At 38.0% G+C, this 19,423-nt stretch overlaps 1 protein-coding gene across 3 annotated transcripts in view; it reads right to left on the bottom strand.

Moving 5' to 3' along the window:
• GPM6A (glycoprotein M6A) overlaps positions 1–19,423 on the bottom strand; it is a 238,611-nt gene that overhangs the window by 2,429 nt on the left and 216,759 nt on the right. For all 3 annotated transcript variants that reach the window (XM_036996129.2, XM_017651847.3, XM_017651845.3), the window contains exons 4-6: positions 8,917–9,070; positions 3,961–4,037; positions 3,383–3,448 (exon numbers count right to left, since the gene is read on the bottom strand). In XM_036996129.2, the coding sequence (XP_036852024.1) occupies positions 3,383–3,448; positions 3,961–4,037; positions 8,917–9,070 (297 nt within the window). The remainder of the gene's footprint in view (positions 1–3,382; positions 3,449–3,960; positions 4,038–8,916; positions 9,071–19,423) is intronic.

The raw sequence follows: 19,423 nt of genomic DNA, 5'->3' as shown, positions 1-19,423 counted from the left end.
ATAAAAGTTTGAGGCTGAGTGGTACTGATGAGAAGCTACACTACCCACTGTGCAATAGAAACACCCCCCGGCAGACACCTCAAAATACACTTGTGGGTTTAATTATCAACTGAATTTTCCATACAGTGAATTCTGCAGTTGCCTTTAGGTTATAAACCACAAGAGAGCAAGTATTGAGTCACATGAATTTTGTGTATCTATATACATTCACAATAGCTAGAATAGCATCACGTTCAAAACGGAAGCTCCTGGTTGGACTTGGCAATGAGATCACTTACTACTTTTTTCTTTCATTCCCTCCCTGTTGGTCCATAGGAGTGATAAAGCAATTTTCGAAATGATGGATTTTGATCGATGAACAGGAAAAAGAAATTAAGGTGTGTCAGTTATACACTTTCTCTGAGTTTTAAAGGGCGGGCAATATTTTTATCCACAGTTTAGTCCAATAAACCAGAAGTTTAATTAGTCAATAATATATTGAAAGACGGGAGATGTAGAAAATAAAGGTGGCCATAGAGACTGCAGAATCGATTCTAAATGGTGACTATTGTGGTATATTAAGGGAATCAAAAGACAGAAGAAAAAAATTAGCAGAACAACTTTGACAAACGATAAAAGAAATAAATGCCTACCAATAAAAACACCAATCAGAATTTTCAGAATGTTCTATGTCCTGTTTTGCATTTTGTTTATGGAGATAGAAAGCTGTGAGTTCCATTCCTGTACTCCATGGCATTTTCATAGCAAAAGCTTACTCACTATACCATGTGGACTGAATAAAGCTCGCACACAAGACAAGTTTTTCATATTTTGCTGCTGTTCCTATGAAAATATTAAGTGCTGTGAAGAATGCTTATCCAGCAGTAGGTACTGAAAGTATCTGCCATATAAATGAATATTTAAAGGATAGTTCAAAATTATCCTTTCAACATCTAAGAAAATATGGCCCCTAATTATTAGTATATTTCTATGAGTGAAATACTGAAAAGATCTTCTTCTGTGTGGCTCTAGTCCAGAAACTGGTGCTTTCCACTAGGTCTTCAGACATTGCATCTGGCCTTTGGGGAACACCGGCCGCCAGGCTTGGTACTCTCCCTCGCGAGGTCAACAGTCAACGCTGGAACCTGGCATGATAACAAGCTGACCAAACCATCAGCACGCAGAACTTCCTAATGTCTCTAAAATATAGGGCGTAAAGGACACAGTAAATTTTGTACAAATTCTTATGATCCCTGCCTTCAATTACGGATGATGTTTTAAATATTTTGAATTCATCTCAATTTTTCATCTATAGTGTGGAAGTAATGATAGTATTCATCTCATTTTCTTATCTATAATATAGAAATAATGACGGTAGCTATACTGTGTTGATGGGATCCTGATGAGGTTAATGACAGCTGCTATGTATATTGACTGTGTTCCTGTACATACAGCATTTGACAGTGCTTTCAGCACAGCAAGTTTAAGGAAATATTAACTAACAGCTGTACCAGTGGCATTACTATTAATTCCAGAAACAGTAGCAGGGTTATCTTATTCCTGTCACCTAAGACCTAAATTACTACCAGACCTAATAAATTAGAAATACTGAAGTCAGTGTTCACATGTTATTTATTTCTTAAGGAATTTATACTTTGCATGTAGTTAGATGTCCATAGGATGCTTAGTGCTCAAAAAATACCCTTATAAATGATTGTTGTTGGAAATAAAATTTATTTATAACTTAGTATCTTTATCCTTGGGAAGCACAGATTCTTTAAGAAATACAAAACATCCACATTTCTATTGTTTTAAAATCTTTTGATAATAGAATCATTTCAGAGTAAGCATTTTGAGGGACACTTAATAACAGTATTCATTTAGATAGGTACTCCTCAATTCACAGATGCCTGAATTTTACTTGCACATATATGTTGCAAATGCAAACAACTGCTTTATCACACACCTCTTTTCAAAAAGTTCTTTGATAGACCTTTCATACATGGGTGTATATTGCTTGAACATATGCATGTCTCTAAAAATTATCTATCACACAAGAACATGTGTATGAATACAAACGTCCAGATGTTTCATCTTATCTCATAGTCAGGCTGGGTGCTACTTGGCTTGTGAGTGTTTGAAATATCACTGCCCAGAATATATTGATGGCACATTTTAGCATTCATTCTAGGTTAAGAATATTGGGCCTTTGCTTATTGTTTTATTGTGATCCCTCCAATTAATCAGTCAACATGATTAATCTTATTCATATTCTGAAATGAAATTCCTTTGTAGAGGTTTGTACACTAACTCTAAAATGTTGAAATAATTAACATCATATTAAATTAATGAAATACCTGAAAGATCACTTGAGCACTGACACATCCTTTTTCATTATTTTTGAAAACATTTTAAATAAAATAGAATCAGATCGCAATATAGTGTTTATGAACTACTAAAAATAATTGGTCTGAAATGGCTCATTTGCACATTACCATTGTCTCATCATTCCTATTTTTAATCTTTGACAAGAGATAAAACACTAACTTTTTAAAAAGTGTTCCTTTCACCAACACATTAGACAATGTATTGGCACCAAAAAGAAAATAATTAAATAAATCCAAATTAATTCATCATTTTTGCATATTGAATTGGCTATAACATTTGTAAGATTACTGGGAGCCTTGTAGAGTTCTATACTACTTATATTCTAGATTACAAACATAGGGATGAGATCTTGCCTGCAAAAGCTATTACCCATGTTCAGGGTGTTTGTTCATGGCTGACGTTTGGCATTCTGGGGAGCAAAATGGAATTCATGGGGATTCACAAAGGAAGAGACTAGGTCCTCAAAACTTGGTGACAGCCTGATTTTAAGGACCTGTTCTTACAATTTCTGAAGACAAGTAGATATAGAAGACGTGACATGAAACTACCGAGGTTTATGTTAAGAAAAGTAAGTTAGCCCTTTTTTCAAAAGTGGCTCACTATGTTTTTTTAATGTTCTTATTTAAAGAGGAAAAAAGGACAATGAAAGAGAAGGACTCAATTAGATTATTTAGAAGAGCACAATGACACATATGTATATGTTATAGAGATAACAGTGATCTAATCTCTACAATGCTACTGAATTTATTAATTTTTGTTACCAATAGAACTCAGTGTTTTAATCCTTAAACTGATTCCCACATATTATGTCTATTGTAATGACAGTATTTCCTAGATTAAGACTTCTTTTTCACTAATTTTTTTGCCCATTGTTGTCCCTCCCTTCTCTTACTGATATTAAAAATGAATCTGATTCATATGGACTTCCAAGCATAAGAGATGAATCATTGTCTCTACAGGCAACAGATCTGTAATTTGAATAGAAAAGCCAAGCCTCAGAGCTTTGAGGTCTTACCATAGCAATAACTGCTGCCCCCGCTCCAGCAAGCGCCACAATAAACAAGTGGAAGGTCATGTTCAGCTGCAAAGGAAATCACACAGAACCAGAGGTGTTACAAGGTCACAAGCAGAAGAGAGATCAGAACTGCTGCTGTCTTGTGAATAAGACCTTTGTACATCTTTAACAGAACTGAGCGGATGATGAATCCCTTACTCAATCAAAAATATTATTATCATATCTTTCCTCCTGTAAATTTTCTATATCTTTCAACTGCATTTTAATGTTTGTTATGAAGACCGCGATTAATAATAATGGTTTCAGTAATATTGTAAAAATAATAAGGCTAGTTATCTCCTTTTAAATATAATCTTATAATTTTTCAGCTTTCGTTAAAATAAGTTTCTAGAAAATTTTATGGTGTTACTGAAACAGGCAGCACCTCTCATTCATATTTATTCTCTAGTCCCCCTGTGTGTAACATCACTGCCTCTGAAGGAAAAAACGTGAAAAAGAAAAATCCAATACAGATTTAATCATGTAATTTTCAAATAACAAAAGGAAGCTAAAATTCTGGCAAAATTAAAACCACTCACCTCAGTGGATTCACACATCCTCAAGAAATTCTCAGAAACGGTGCAAATTTTCTTTTCCTCTCCAATTGTCACAATCCCTGCAACAGGTAGAAAATTACAGGTGATATTATAAATGTGTGCAAGAGCACAAGAGAAAGAAACTTGCACTGATAAAATCTAAGCAAGTTCCATTTTATGTTATGTTATAAGGGAAAAGTTCTTCCTCAGCTTTCATTGCTAGGTGATAATTATGAATGGAATTATGAATGGAAGATCAAAATTACTTAGCCTTCAAGCAATTGAAAACATTTCCAATCTGAGTTCAATTGAAACCAGCCACCAGAGTCCTCGGATTTGATTGTAGCTGACAGACCGGTTTGGTCCATTAATGCAATGGTGTCAGCATCACAATTATCTCGCTAACTATGTCCCAGACTGCACGGAGTCCGGATCATCCTGCTGGTACAAAGCTTCTGCTAGTCTATAAAAGTATATCACCCAAAGGAGTAATAACTTTTTCTGCTAATATTTAAAACAGTGCTATTAATAAGGGGAAATAGAGAAACTAATTTCACTCATATTCGTCCTTGCTCCAGTAGGTTGATGGACCAAATGCATTAGAATCACCTGGGAAATTTTCAAAAATACGCTTTTCTGGACTCTACCACAGAACTGTGAAATCCGAGTCTATGGTTGCTGGGGGAGCATTGTGTTCTTTACTAGCACACGGTCACACACCGCCACAGATCTCATGTCAGGCGAGAGGAGTGTGATCCATTCATTCTATGAAAGTGCTGCCATTTTGCTATGCCAATAGTTTGTGCAATTATTTTGGTTCCAAAAATAAGCTACTTGCAGCGCACTGAATGCAGAAATCCTTCTCTGCAACCTTCCTTTCCTGCTGCGAGGGCTCTGAGAGACAGGAGATAAGAACCCCCATGAGATCTGACTAATAAACCATCACTGGGGGGGCAGCTTCCCGGGGCAGGCATCTTTCTCCACGCTGCTCCGGTACCTCCACTCACATGGCACGTCTCAGCCGTGCGTGTGGTTCATTATGCACATCTCTACTGACATTTGCAGCAAAACTCCTAGAATTGCCAATGCTCACAGTCAGCAATCCCTTTCTTTTCCTTTCCACTTGAGCCCTGTCCTGTCAGATTTTGCCCATCCCTCCACGGAGGATTTCCTGTAAACAGCACCAGTGACCTGCACTTGTTAAGCCAAAGATGAATCTCTGTCCTCATTTTCCCCGCCAGGCAGAGCGCGGGAGGCGCGCCCTCTTCCCTCTGCTCTCTGCACCAGTTTCCAGAACCCACACTTCCTGTTTCTGTCCTCCTGTCCCCCTGGCTTCTCCTTTTCAGTCTGTCAGGTAGGTTCCTCCTCCTTCAGAACCTTTCAGCCTCTACCCCACCCCCACCCCCTTCCCACCTCCTCTCTCTTGCCAATCTCATTCAGTCTCAGAGCTGTAGATTCTCAATATTATCAAGGACTCCTAAATCCAAACAGCCAGCCCCCATTCCTCTCCTGAAATCAAGATTCTTATTTCCAGTTTCTTACTTGACAACTCAGTTTAGATTTCTTGTAAGCATCTAAAAACAGCATCTTCAAAACTGAGTGCGGATCCCCTCCCTTGCCTGCACCCCCACCCAAGCAAGCTCCTCTCCTGGGCTTCCCCATTTCATCCGATCACAAGTGTATCTCCTCAGTTTGCCCCATCAGAAAATAATTTCCTCTTTTCTCTTCAACCCACATACAAAGTATCAAGGGAGTCTGCTGCCCCCATCTTCAAAATGCAGCCAGAATCAGACCACTTCTCCCCAGGACTCCTGCCACTCTCCCGGTCCCCAGCCCTCCTACCCAGTCCCCAGTACTACAGACATTATGTATAGGATGTGGTTTTTGTGATGTAAAGACCATATACTACAAATATACATACTACAAATTAATTGTAGTTTGTGCATCAACATCTGTATGATAATGAAACGATGAAAATGAACATGCATATATAAGATGTGCTGTAGCACAAATCCGAAAACTGGATGATTTTGCCACATGTGTTTATATGAGTAGCCAAATTGGCCAAACCCAAAAGTAAGTAAATTATTCAGATTTACTACTTTCTCTAAATATTGAATACATTTGGATATTTTGTTTACTGGGTACAGAAAAGTTTTCGGCTAAAATATACATGATGATATCTCCGGTGTCTTAAAAGCCAGGTAACAAGGTAGGACTCTACGAGAGAAGCGGCCAGAACACACCACACGGCCGGGAGAGGGCTGAGGGATAACGTGAGAATCTGGTGCTTGACTTTGCCGTCACAGGCTCTTTCACCAGTGTTTTGAATATCGTTTAAGCTGGTTAACCAGAAGCAATACATTTCTAGCTTCATAAGAATTGGTTGTGCCTGGGATAAGAAAACCTTCAGAGAAAATTATGCATAATGTGTGTCTACAATAGACTCAATAACCATTACTTCCATCACTAAGGAGAACAAAAACTCTTGGTGGTCTCAGGGCTGGTAAAGCACCACTGCCCAGGGGATAATTTTTTATCGAGGAAGTTGTAAGCTAGACTTGGAGATAAACAGAGTGAACGGATATGCTACGATGCTATGATCCCTTACAGGGTGGTGGGAAATTCACTCCCTACTGGGAAATATAAATGCCTAGTTTTCAAATAATTTGTCATTTATGAGTTTTAAAGATGACAGAATATCTGAAATACCCTTCTCCAGCTTCTGTAGGCTACCCACCTTCGGTCTCCTGGCCCCTTCTCTCCTCCATCACAGCTGACATGGCATCTCTCTGCGCCCGTGCCCCCTCCTGCTGACTGACTCTCCTCTTATGCCTCTCCCACTTTCAAGGACCCTGTGATTGCAGTGGCCCACCTGGGTCATCTGGGATAATTCTGCTATCTTTCGATCAGCTGGTTAGTCACCTTAATTCCATGTGTAACCTAATTTCCCCTTTGACAGGTAACCTAACACAGGAATACCTACACAGGTGAAGAGCCTAGACAGGAAAAACAGCCATGATTTTACCAAACACATCCTTGAATTATTTAGCAGAAATGAATATAGTTCACTAATTAGCAGTGACACATAGCTAAACACACAAAAGATTTCCTATTAACAGTGTATGTGTCCGGTTTCTACACTAACATAAAATATCCACATTTTGGGGAGTGGTTCTTTTCTATTCTGATACCCCTTGATGATAACATTGTATTTGTACATTCAGGATTTTTATTAAGGACAAATTATGTGGAGGGCAAATAAATGCCAACCGGGCAGTAGATTCTGTGTTAAGGGCGAACAGGAAGCCCTGTAGCTGCTATAAAATGTTGCAGGACACCTGAAAAATGCCTCCCCCATGCATGGTGAAAACGTAAATCTGAGTAAACCAGGTCAGCTGTACACAGTGCTAAGGTTTGAGGAGCAGCCTTAATCACTGCCAGGCTTTACACTTACCGGTGAGTATGTCCCACGCAATATCTGGGGCACGCTTTACAAAAAACTGTCTTGCTTGGCAATCTGAAATTCAGCTTTAACTGGCTGTCCTGTATTTCACCTGGCAATCCTCTGGGAGAGACTAGTCCCACCTTTTCCGATTCTAATTTTTCGGATCAGCGGAACAAAAGTAAGACGTTGAGAGGGAGGGCAGATGGCAGAGCCACCTCCACAGAGTGGCCGCCACCAGCCACAGTCACTGAGGTTCCTCTTCCGTGTTTACGTGGGATGCGAGTCCAGGTGAAAACCACCCATGGAAGAGCTGTGCATGCTCCCTCCGCGGCCGCCTTGCCAGGAACTTCATGCACTGAGCACGTCAGCCTGCTTCTTATTTGCATCAGACAAAGGGGCCCGAGGACCCCGTGGACAGGACAGGGGGGTCACAGTTTGGGGACACTCAGCTGGATGTCAATACAAGAGTTCCATTGTCCCCTGCAATCTATCTAGAGGGTGCCCACAGAGCCACTGGCTACAGACACCATGTAGGGAAATGTTCCCCACTTTCTGGAGGATGAGGAACCCTCATCAGAGAAAAACACTGAGTGCTTTCCCAGGTGTTAACAGGTTAGACTGTAATACTCTTCTCTGAAAAATATCCATTCGAATGTGCAGATTTGCATATCTTCTGTAAATTCTGTAGCTTCCATGTTTCTGCACATGATGGAAGAGAATTCCAAATAGGTTGGGGGGGACTAGACCCCCACCTTTCCACCTTCACCGTTCAGAACCTGTTTCAACAGGAGGGCATCTGACTTTTAAGTAAAAACCCCGACTCTGAAGCTAGGCCGTCTGGGTATGAATCCTGGGTCTGCACTGAGAAGCTCTGTAACCTTGGGCAAGTCGTTTAACCTCCTTGTGTCCCCACTTCGTCATTTATAAAGAGGGTAATAATAGTGTCCACCACACAGAATTGTTGTGAGAAGCAAACATGTCTCCATAAACCATTTAGAATAGGATCCATATATCCCAAGTCCATATCCCATAAACTTTATTATTACATGAGGTTTAAGCCCTAAATAAAAATAATGAGAGGGCTGCTGATGTTATTCACATTCTTCGATTTTGCTATTATTAAATGCTAAGCTTTTTTGCCCTACTTCAGAAGACAAGTACATATTTCTCAGATGATCTCCATGCTAGTCTTCATAATCATATAGTTTATCATGGAGATTGAAAGTAGGATGCAAACATCACATCGAGTCTGAAAATATGGAAGGGAATCAGGACAGAGAATCATGATTATAGCTGCGAATCCCAGGGACTACAACCTTGTGGCCTGTTCAAATACACAAACTTGTGCGTCATGAGGTGAGATCGACTTCCAATCTCTCCTTGATTCCTGTTTATTTAATAAAAAGAATGTCTTAAAAGTGAATTCTGTACTACAGTGATATGCTTCTAAAGTAATTTACAGTATTTGGGAGGCAGACGTTTAGGTAAAACAAAGTGAAAGATCCACTCACCAAACTGACGAAGGTCCAAGCAGAGATTCGCCCCCTCCACCAAGGTGGTGTTTCGGCAGATGGTCCACAGGTTGAAGTACATGTAAACTGGCAAGGAGGTGAATGCCGTCACTCCCAGCCAGGCCAGCATGAACAGGTACGTCAGCATGATAAACTGCAACACAGAAAAGTCGAGAGAGAAAACACATCGCCTACTGGAGAAGAATAATTTTGTTGTAATCTCCCAGGCTCAATACCGAGGGTTTTAAGCGCTATAGTTCATAGAGCCTATTATAACCGTGGTAGGAACTGCAGCCTTGGAAGCTGCGAGGTGGTGAACCTAACGGCTTCTGTTGAGTGGACCTGCTGGAAAATCGCACCCTGGCAGTGGTTCTGACGTACAGAGGAAGGAAAAATCTGCTTGCATTTTCATGCCTGTTCATTCTTCTATGTACCTTAAAAATCTCACCACACGGTTTTTAAATGTTAGAAAAGATGAACTGGTAATATTTAGAGGGGAATCTGCAAAATGACTTAAAACTTTGTCAATAAATTATATTACAACTAAATGGGCACCATTTCATATCATAAATATTTAAGCTACTTAATTATGTCTCTCTATTTAACATGATAAGCATAGTGATTCTCCAGTCTTTTTGGTATATATCAGTGTGTACTTCTCCTTTTAATTACTTTTATAGACTTAAAAATATTTTTTTCTTTATTTCAGAAATATTCTTAGTATTTATAAAATATAATGAAAGGCTGTTCATATATCCTACATATAGGTGAATAAGAGACTTGGTTTCAGCATAGCTTAAATGGATTTTTAGATCAAGCTAAGGTCAGATGTTAAATAAAAAGACATACACAGGTATTGGTATTCCGGTGCATAGCTGATAAAAGATAAGAGTTAATGTTGCTTCAAATTACATATCCTTATCACCTACTGCATGTCAATTACATAATCCATATCGTCTACTACAAAGTTGTCTGTGTTAATATATACGCTTAGTTGTCTAAATTAACACTTGTATTAACAGATATATGTGACTGAAAAAAGAACAGGTGTGAGTCACAATGCCCTGAGGTCTAAATGCAGGCTTGAATCCACCCATTGATACAAATTAATATATTTCTTAGTGCAAGTTATGTGTCACTGGATTTATTAGCATATTTGCCAAGATCATCAGAGTAATTCATTATATGAAGTGTCCATGTAGGTGAACACCAACCAGAAATAGAAAATGATGGCAGACACCCTCCTAGGAGTTGCCATGTTATTCTGTCTTTGGTATTAATTAATCATACATAGATATCAGAGATTAAAATCTAGAGCATCCTTGAAATTAGCCAAATTAGAAAATGGCTACTCTTACAATCATTCTGTTACAATACCCACATCTGGCTTTTCTCATCTGCATACCGAATCAGTGACTAAGAGCCTTTTCTGCCAGAGCTTATGCACCTGATTAGCAAGCTGTCTGCAAGCAGAACATAGAAAGCATGAAAGCAGAGAACAGCTTGGAGAGAATTTTTAGAACCACATTCTCATCCATTTTCAGTGATTGATTCATATATGTAGTCCTTCCTTTAATCCACAAATACCATGTGAGTAACAATCACATATTAGTTACTGCCCTGTGCCTGGGTGATGTGGAGGTGGACAGTTTCCCACCTGCAGGAGCGTTCAGCTTGACTGAGTTCCGGACTCGTAAGATCACGTGAGACATCTCACCATGGAACTCACTGCAGTATGTTCTCTTGGTCTTCAGTTTTTGTTTTTTACGATTGATGTCTTGTGCATGTCCCCTAAAGGAATATAATTTTATTTCCCTTTCTCTCTCCCAACCTAACTATTTATATCTTCAGAACAAAACTGGAAGGTGGACAGACGTGCTCTGCATGTAGCAAATGATGGGAATTCACATCCTGAGAGAGATTCACTCCGGATTTTACCCTTCCTTCCCTTTTTATCTGTATATATTGTGTATCATGAGTTCATGCACCTTGTTGGGAATTGTTTTAAAAGTTGTATCTTCTGAAAAAATTCCTGATGATTGTGTTATATTTATACAACAGACTCAGAACCTGGGATGACCAGTATGTGTGAATATAACTATAAATATTAAATTGTATTTTTAATCCTTTAAACATACTCTACTAACTAATACAACAATAGAATTATATTTGAAAATGTCTGAAATGCAGCCCTAGAACACCAGAAACTGTTTCTATAGATTTTTGGTCCCCTTCTGAGTCTCAAAGCAGACTTCTAGAAGACTTTTGAAGAGAGCAGAAGGGCAGAAGGGTACCCTGGCTCAACTTTAACATTTCAGGTAGTCACATGTTCAAAATGACAACACAACTGTAAAATACACTGAATGAAACTAAGTCTCTTAATCAACTCCATTAATTCTTTGAGTGATAAGTTACAGCTAGATTTTACTCCATGAGTTTGGTGAAATCGCAAACAAGTGAAATATTTAAGAACTCTCAGAATATATACTAAAAATAACTCTTCCAAAAAGTGATAAACTTGTCAATGTTACATTAGAGCTGATGCATCTATATGAAAGTTGTATTGTGATTAATATAAACAGAGCTTCTTGGGATTCAGGATAGTACAGAATTCACATAACAGATATGAAAAGACAAAGGACAAAGCCAGTGAGACCTGAGATCACACCAGTGTTCTGTAAATTGCCAAATGTCGTCCTGGAAACCCAGAACACAGCCAAAAATATAATTTCTAGTAGCACTGTTTAATCTCTCAAATCTGACTTCCTGTTAGTTAGTCTCTATGATGAAATCCTAAAGTCTGGGGAGTGTAGTGAGCTGACACCTATCCTAACGATGCCTTTAAACTCTATTTACACCTTTTACATCCAAGAGGATAAAAAGCCTTGTCTAAAAATATAAGCCCATGAAACATGTTAATATCAAATTATTTAAATCCATGAAGGAACTGGAGTAAACATCCTTCGATAGGTATTTATTCTTTTAATAAAATTATTAAAGCATGTATCACTTTAAGAATTCATCTTGCTCAACAAATGTTTAATGAGAGCCTAACCTATGTAAAGGTGTGTGGTAGGATTTGAATCACAGAAAGCCATAAACACTTCCTTCTTATTTTACCCACCAAAAGAATAAACATATTCTATTTTTGTAAAATATAATTACATAAATTGAATATTTATATAACATCCAGATGACACCCTTGATTGTCTATGGTCAGCATTTTGTGTGACTCTGGGCGATCTGTATTTTTTCTCCTTTCTGGGGTGGGGAGTGAAGCAAATCAACAGATGAAACTCATCGGGTGGTGCGGCTGCCTGCTTGAATTCCTCCTTTCACGGCCTCGGGTACCAGCCTAGGTAAGAAAGGTCTGCTAAACCTCCAAGCCTCCACGAGCACAACGTTACTAACTTGTATGTTGTGAGCAAGTCATTTCTGCCATTTGATTCTAACCAGCAAGAGAGTAAGGTCTGATTGACTGACTGATCAAGCCCTGACATGCCCCTCACTTACTGTGCCCCTAACCTAAATGTCACATTTATTTAGCCAGAAAGGGAGCCTTATAGCATATTGATTAATCAAAAGCACAGGTTTTTGAGCTGGATTGAGTCTAGGCTGTGCCTTGTGCTTCTGTGCTGCCTTGGCTGAATGAGGATGAACACCTGCTAAACTGACCTCCCCCCAGGGTAGTCGGGCTGCAGTGACCTTCAGGACAAGCATTTAGCATAGGACCTAGCATATAAGAAGCACAAACAAAATACTAGCTATTTTTATTCTAATTACCAGATATTATTACTGTGATCACTACTACTAGCAAAATATGTTTTGCCTGAATAATAGGACTACACAGAATAGGAGAATTAGATTTCATGACACGTCTGGAGAAAATAAAGAGAATGAGTTCCTGAAGTCTGGGAAAGACATTTACAGAGGGCTCCCACTCGAGGGGAAGGCTCTAGAAAGTTTGGAAACCACCCCAAACTGAAGAAGTCGTGTTAATGGAACTTCTAGGAGGAAAAAGCCCTCTTTATTAACATTTTCATTATTTGCAATTGTGGATCTCAAGGCTAATTTACAGTCACAAGAACAATGAACATGATCCGGCAGCTTGAGAGGCACGTTACTTTGGGAGGCTAAGAGCGCCTCGAGGCCTGTGGGAGGGTGCGCTCCATGCCTTCGGCCACATCCTTTCTATGTGGTTTCCCTGCTGTCCCAGGCGATTTTTCAAAGGCTTCTTTTGAAGGTGCCGTTCACTGCAGAATGGGACTTAGAATTCAACAGGTTTTAGATTCAAAGTGGGCTGGAACACTTGGAACTGCATTGCTCCAGCTTCTAAGGCAATAAGAAGCCTGACATTGACACCACACTACTGACTCACGTCTGCTTTCTTTGCTCTGCAAGCCACAGGGTGCAGCAGACCCACAAAGCTGAATGTTAGGGAGTAAATCTTTGCTGTCAGAAAATATTTGCATCACTACTAATGCTCAAGCTTTGTCCTAAGAAAGACATGGAAGTCTTTACTTTTGAATTTTGAGGATGAACCAGTTATTTCAGTTCATGATCGTATGGTTCCATATTCACTTAAGCATACAAATGGAACAAGTTAAAAACAGAATTCTATCTTCGTCTTTTATGTTTTATCTTGGAACCTGATAATTACTAAAAATGAAGATTTATTAAAAGATCGATCAAGTGTACTTCTAGGTAAAAAAAAATCTGTCTTTGTAATAAAATATCTAATGATCACCATAAGTTCATTTTAGTTTTCCATTCTAGTAATATGATACATACATGTTTCGTCATCTGAGCATTAAATATAGAAATAAGCTACTCTTTTTTCAATTGAAGTATAATTGCCACATAACATTATATTAGTTGCGGTTTTTGATTGATTTGTATTTTTGCACATTGTGAAATAACTGCCACAGTAAGTCTAGTTACTGTCCATCACCATACATAGCTACAAATATTTATCTTGTGACAAGAACTTTCAAGATTGACTCTCTTAGCAACTTTCAAATACATAATACAATACTGTTAACTACAGCCCCCATGCTGTCCATTACAAGCCATGGCCTCTTATGTTATAACTGGAAGTTCATACTGCCAATCTGTTCTCTGTATCTTAAATAAGTTCCTCTTGTTCTTATTAGAATAGTCTCTGAGAATATGAAAAATTCTTCTGATTTTGAAGGTTTTATTTTCTTTGCTTTTATTAACATCTATTTTTAGTGAAACACTTTTGAAATTCAACATCACAATACCTGTTTGGGGAGTAAAGCAAAACAAACAAACAAAAACTGAAAGAAATAAAAATATTGCTGGATTTGAGGTCAGAGGACTGGGTCCCGGTTACAAACTGGGCATATGGCTTAACCTCTTATGTCCTAATCTGCAAACTGAAAATTAGCAAACGTCACAGGGCTATGATGTAAACGAAGAAAGAAGCTCACACATGAATCATTTAAATATCCCACACTAAATATGACTTTACAAATAAACCAAAGTAGAGGAAGCTCTTTGACAGCAACAATTTAAAGTTATTTTGAAAATTTACTAATGTAAATATTAAATAAATTAATAATTTCAAATGATTTGATTATAATGGGATTAAATTATACCTATAAATTAAATTTGTATTAAATGTAATTACATTAAAATTAATTTGGAAATTTAATATAAACATTTACATTATGTGATTATAAATAAATTAATCATTTAAGAACCATTTAATAATTATTTGTTTTCATTTATTCCAAAGGTCAGGTATGGACAGAAGTAACCTATTTATGTTGCATTTGAACAACACTGAACTTTAATTTCTAGTAGCTCTGACCCTGTTTATAGGAGGGAGAGAAGGATGGGTCTGGCAGAAATCAAGGTATACAAAGTCATCTCATTGCCTTTTCTTATTTCAGCCATTGTTTAATATAATATTTATATAGATTAAAATGCTGACCATTTCTTTCTAATTCACAAAGAAAAAACATTTCATTAAAATGTCCTTGGCTTGGTTTAGATTAATCAACTCGTTGATCTTGGATAGTAAAAACTGTCATCAAATGATAGGGATTGGGTGCCAGGTTCATAATTGATATCCAGCACATCTTATTATCACATCATTATTTTAGTACCGTTTCATCAGAACATGCAAATGACTGTCACAGTGAGCATCTTCTTGTTACCACACTTCTTGTTCTCACTCAAAATACATTTGTTGAGGGCCTACTATATGTTAATATTTAAATTCAACAAAATTGCCATGAATTATTTCTTAGTGGCTTAAAAATTTAAAAAACAATATGAACTTATTGTTTTGATCTCAACCTGGATGTTCTTATAATCGTTAGAAACTGGGTAGGGAGACTCAACAGAACTGCAGGAGGCGAGATTTTGAAATCTTTGGAAGAAGCCTAAAACAGGTGACTGCTCCTTGAATAGCCACTGCAATTAGTGTGTATTTAAGTGGAAATGACTTGGGAAAGGTATTTGGTTTTTTGATTTGTAATCCTATAAATTTAGAACTTGATGTCTAAGAAAACCATTTTGTTGCGCTATCCTCCAAACCCCAGATCAAGAGCCCCTTGTTTACTCATTAATTCATTAATAGTTGAAACGTCCTATGTGCCAACCACGTGCACTGTATGAGGCTTTGGGTATCTGCTGGTCAGCAATGCCTCTGCCTCAGGCTTCAATCACCTGCTCTGTGTAAACCCTGTGCTGCCTGTGTTCATCGATACGCTCGGCATGTGTGTCCTTGTGTACGAGTGTCCTGACTATTCCAACTAGTCTGGGGGTCCCAGGGGCAGGGACACTTCCCACTTTTCTTGTTTCTTTTCACATCAACAGCACCTGCATGGCACCCCAATCTTTGTCACAGATCCTAGGAAAATTGAGCCAAAAGAATTTTACTTTTTCAAGTGAAAACAGAATTCAAATACAATAAAACTATATTAAAAATAAAAGCATTAATGGCCTAGTAGAATACATTCTTTTCCAGCAAATACTACTCTGGAGGAACTTTATTTAGTGAATGCTATTTTAACATCAATGACATAAATGTCTGAGAAATGGTCTTTTGGTCAAGGGTTCCCACATAATAATATTGGGCTTAGTAATTCCTTGAACTTTTGATTTTTATATCCTTTATATACATAGTTTTCCCATGAAGCAATTTGAAAACATAAGCAATCGTAGTTCATCTCAAAATGGAAAGGAGATGAAGAAATTGAGTCTCAAATATTTGGTGAAGCATGATGTCTTTTTTAAAAGGCAAACCAGAAAAAAATATATTATCTCGTGCTTTTTTTCCAAAAACAAATATAAAAATAAATATGTTTTGCATTCAGATTATTCCCAGCATAGTAGGCATAAAGATCCTGCTTGGAAAAGAGTGATATCCGTTAGTTAATCAATATGTTAAAGACCATTTGTAATCCATTCGTCCCCAGGCTAGTGGCCTATTTAAATTATAACTATTGCATGTATGGAATATTTGACATATGAAAATCAATGGGACCAATTTTTAAAATTGTATCTCTATTTGCACATAAAATCGAGGTTACTCACGGTAGCAGCAGCTACAGTGAGGGAATGTCTTGGTGTTTTGTAAAGTGCATTCATTGCACAGCAACAATCAATAAGCGGGGACCTAATGAACATTTCCTGTTAGTATTGCTGGGCTTATTATTAAAACTCTGTGTTAGGTTATGAAAATGAACTGTGAGTTATGATGCTGACTAGATTTAAAGGGAATTACATAGAGTACCTCCTATAGATAGTGTCTAATATGTTGTGATCAAAATCTATAAACATCTGAGGCTAACAAGAAAAGGTATCTAAAAATAAATATTAGAATATGCTTCTTCTGTGCAAGGGGGCTAACAATAGTAACTGCTTAAGCTTGTTTAAACATTGTGTGTGGCATATTGTCACTGCGGTGAGGTGCACCGTTATGAGTTGAATTGTGTTCCCCCAAAATTCATTTGAAGAAGACCTGACCTCCAGTAGCTCGGAGCATGACATTATTTGGATAGGGGGTTTTTTACAGAGGTATGAGATAAAAAATGAGTTCACTAGGGTAGCCCCCAGTCCCATATAAGTTGTGCCCTTCAGAAAGGGAAATCTGAGCAGAGATCAGAGACATGCACAGAAGGATGGGTTCTCTGAACTGAAGGCGGTGATAAACTTGGAACCAAAGATTGCCAGCAACCCATCAGGGACCAGAGAAGATTCTCCCTCACGGCCTTACAAGGAACCGACCTTGCTGGCTCCTTGATCTTGGACGTCCAGCCTCCAGACTGTGAGAAAGTATATTTTCGTTGTTTAAGTCCCTTATTTTGTGGTACTTTATTTTGGCAGCCTTAGCAAATGAATAGTTTTGAATGGTTTTATTGTTTTATTTAACCATCAGGGCAGGTAGATTAATGGAAAATAAATGTATTAATGTCCACAGAGAGTTTACATTTAGAATCCTATTACTTCAAAACTGTTGGGCTTAAACATCTAAAATGTCAGAACAAGCACAGATAAATTCACCATATCGGTGTCATAATAGTAAAGGGAAATTTTTTAGAAATAAGAGAACTTCGTAGTGGTGACACAAAAAGTATCCCAAGATTTCAAAATGAGAGACAGCAAATGGCTCCCAGGTTGCAATTGGATAAATGTATTTTTGGTTTAAAATTTAATGGAGAAGAAACTCAAAGGAAAAAATATTTCTATATTTACTGACTTTAATAAGTTCATGTTAAAGGTATTGAATAACATGTATCTGACTTGTACTCAACTTGGTGCCATTTAATATTTAATTTGAATAAATTTCATAAGTTGAAATATTTTAGTAATTTTTCACACCATGTCTTAATAAACTAGTTAATAATGGTTTTCACTCCCAAAGGTTAATACTGTGCTTTTGTGTTTTAGGCGCTTCATACTCAGGGTTTTGAATGCTAGCATTTAAACTTGTGAAATGAACTTGAATTGGTCTTGATGCTTCGTGAGAGGAAACAGGTAATGCTGATCAAGTTATGCTTTCAAGAGTATTCATTAAGAATAGAGAATATTGATTGGCATCATCTATTCAGTGACCTAATGATGCTTGAAAATTAATTGCATGTGTGCTGATGTTGATTCAGTTAATTAACCACTTTATATACAGCACAGAGAAACAAGGATAGGATAACAAGTATCTTTTCATACTAATTTTGGAAGCTTTTCATAGATGGATATTGCAAAAAAAAATTGATGGTACCTTTCAATATTATTCGGTATTCCAAATAGAAAGGCATTGACATGGCTTCAAGGGGGCATTTTTAAAGATGAGGAAGTCTGATAGAAAGGCTAACGGGAACTCATAGAACATAAAGTAGACTGTAACATGCAGTCTACCTACAAATTGAACCGAAAGCAGAATGGAAATAGGAAAGAAAGGAAGTTAAGTGGCAGGAGAAGGTGATGAATAAACTTTCTTTTTTCCCCCCTCTGATGCCCTGCGAGCATATGAGCTGCGAGCAGGCTGAGCAAGCTGGATGTGTGTGGGAGAGGGTTCAGGGCTGCAGTGCAGGGGCCCTTCAGCACCCTTCCTGGCGGGCGTGCCGGGGAGCCCACCAGCCGGGGCCTCACCCACTGCATGGGGCTCATGCAGGATGCACGGAAGCAGTTTGGGCCTCTGCCCTGGTTGTGCGCATCCCCGGGGTAGAGGGGCGCTGAGAGAGCGGGTGCAGCACCTTCTTCCTGTCGGGTGGGACTAGCGACACAATTGTTATCATTATAGAAAAAAATGTGGTTCATGTTTTTGCTTTAAAAATTCTTATTTGAAATATCTTGGAGATGTTTGAATGGCAAGCAGATAATCACTAACTTTTCTACATGATGTGTGTTTTCTTCTGTAATTTTTTTTTTTTTTTACTTCTACATATGATCCTGTGAACAAATTTTACAATTATCAAAGAAACAGCATGTACACTTCCTGGCAAAAAGGTGCTACCCTGTGTAAAGCTGTGCTTGGACACCGTGTTCTCTATCTACCATTTGACTAGTGCGTTAGACGTGAGGACTCTGAGTTGGAATGAGCTTTACAGATGATCTGAGGCCGTCGTTTTGTACTGTGATCCAGAGGATGTAAGCGTCTGGCTAAGGTTACACAGGGGTGTTATGATGATACCGCTTCAATGATAACAAAAAGTCTACCCCTAGTTGAATTTACTATACTCTATTGGCAGAATGAAATGAATTTAAAATCAGAACTTGCCTTCTTGAGAAACTGCTTAGGTGTAGTGGACAAATGGCTCACTGAATATTCATTTGAATTTTAGTTTTTTTCCAACCTTTAGCTTATCTTTCTCCAGATCTGTGATTTGATATTATTGACCCTAAAAACTAAAGTATCATAATAAGTACTGGCCCCAAAAAGAAATGATTCTTAGAAGAAATTCTTCTAGATACAACTACAAATAACCACAACATAGGCAAACTATTTTATCAGTTTGCCTGACACTGCCCAGCA

This window comes from Manis javanica, chromosome 12 (assembly GCF_040802235.1).
Source record: "Manis javanica isolate MJ-LG chromosome 12, MJ_LKY, whole genome shotgun sequence".
NCBI lineage: Eukaryota > Metazoa > Chordata > Mammalia > Pholidota > Manidae > Manis > Manis javanica.
Note: the sequence above shows the minus strand (reverse complement) of the source record. Positions and strands in the feature narration are given on the sequence as shown.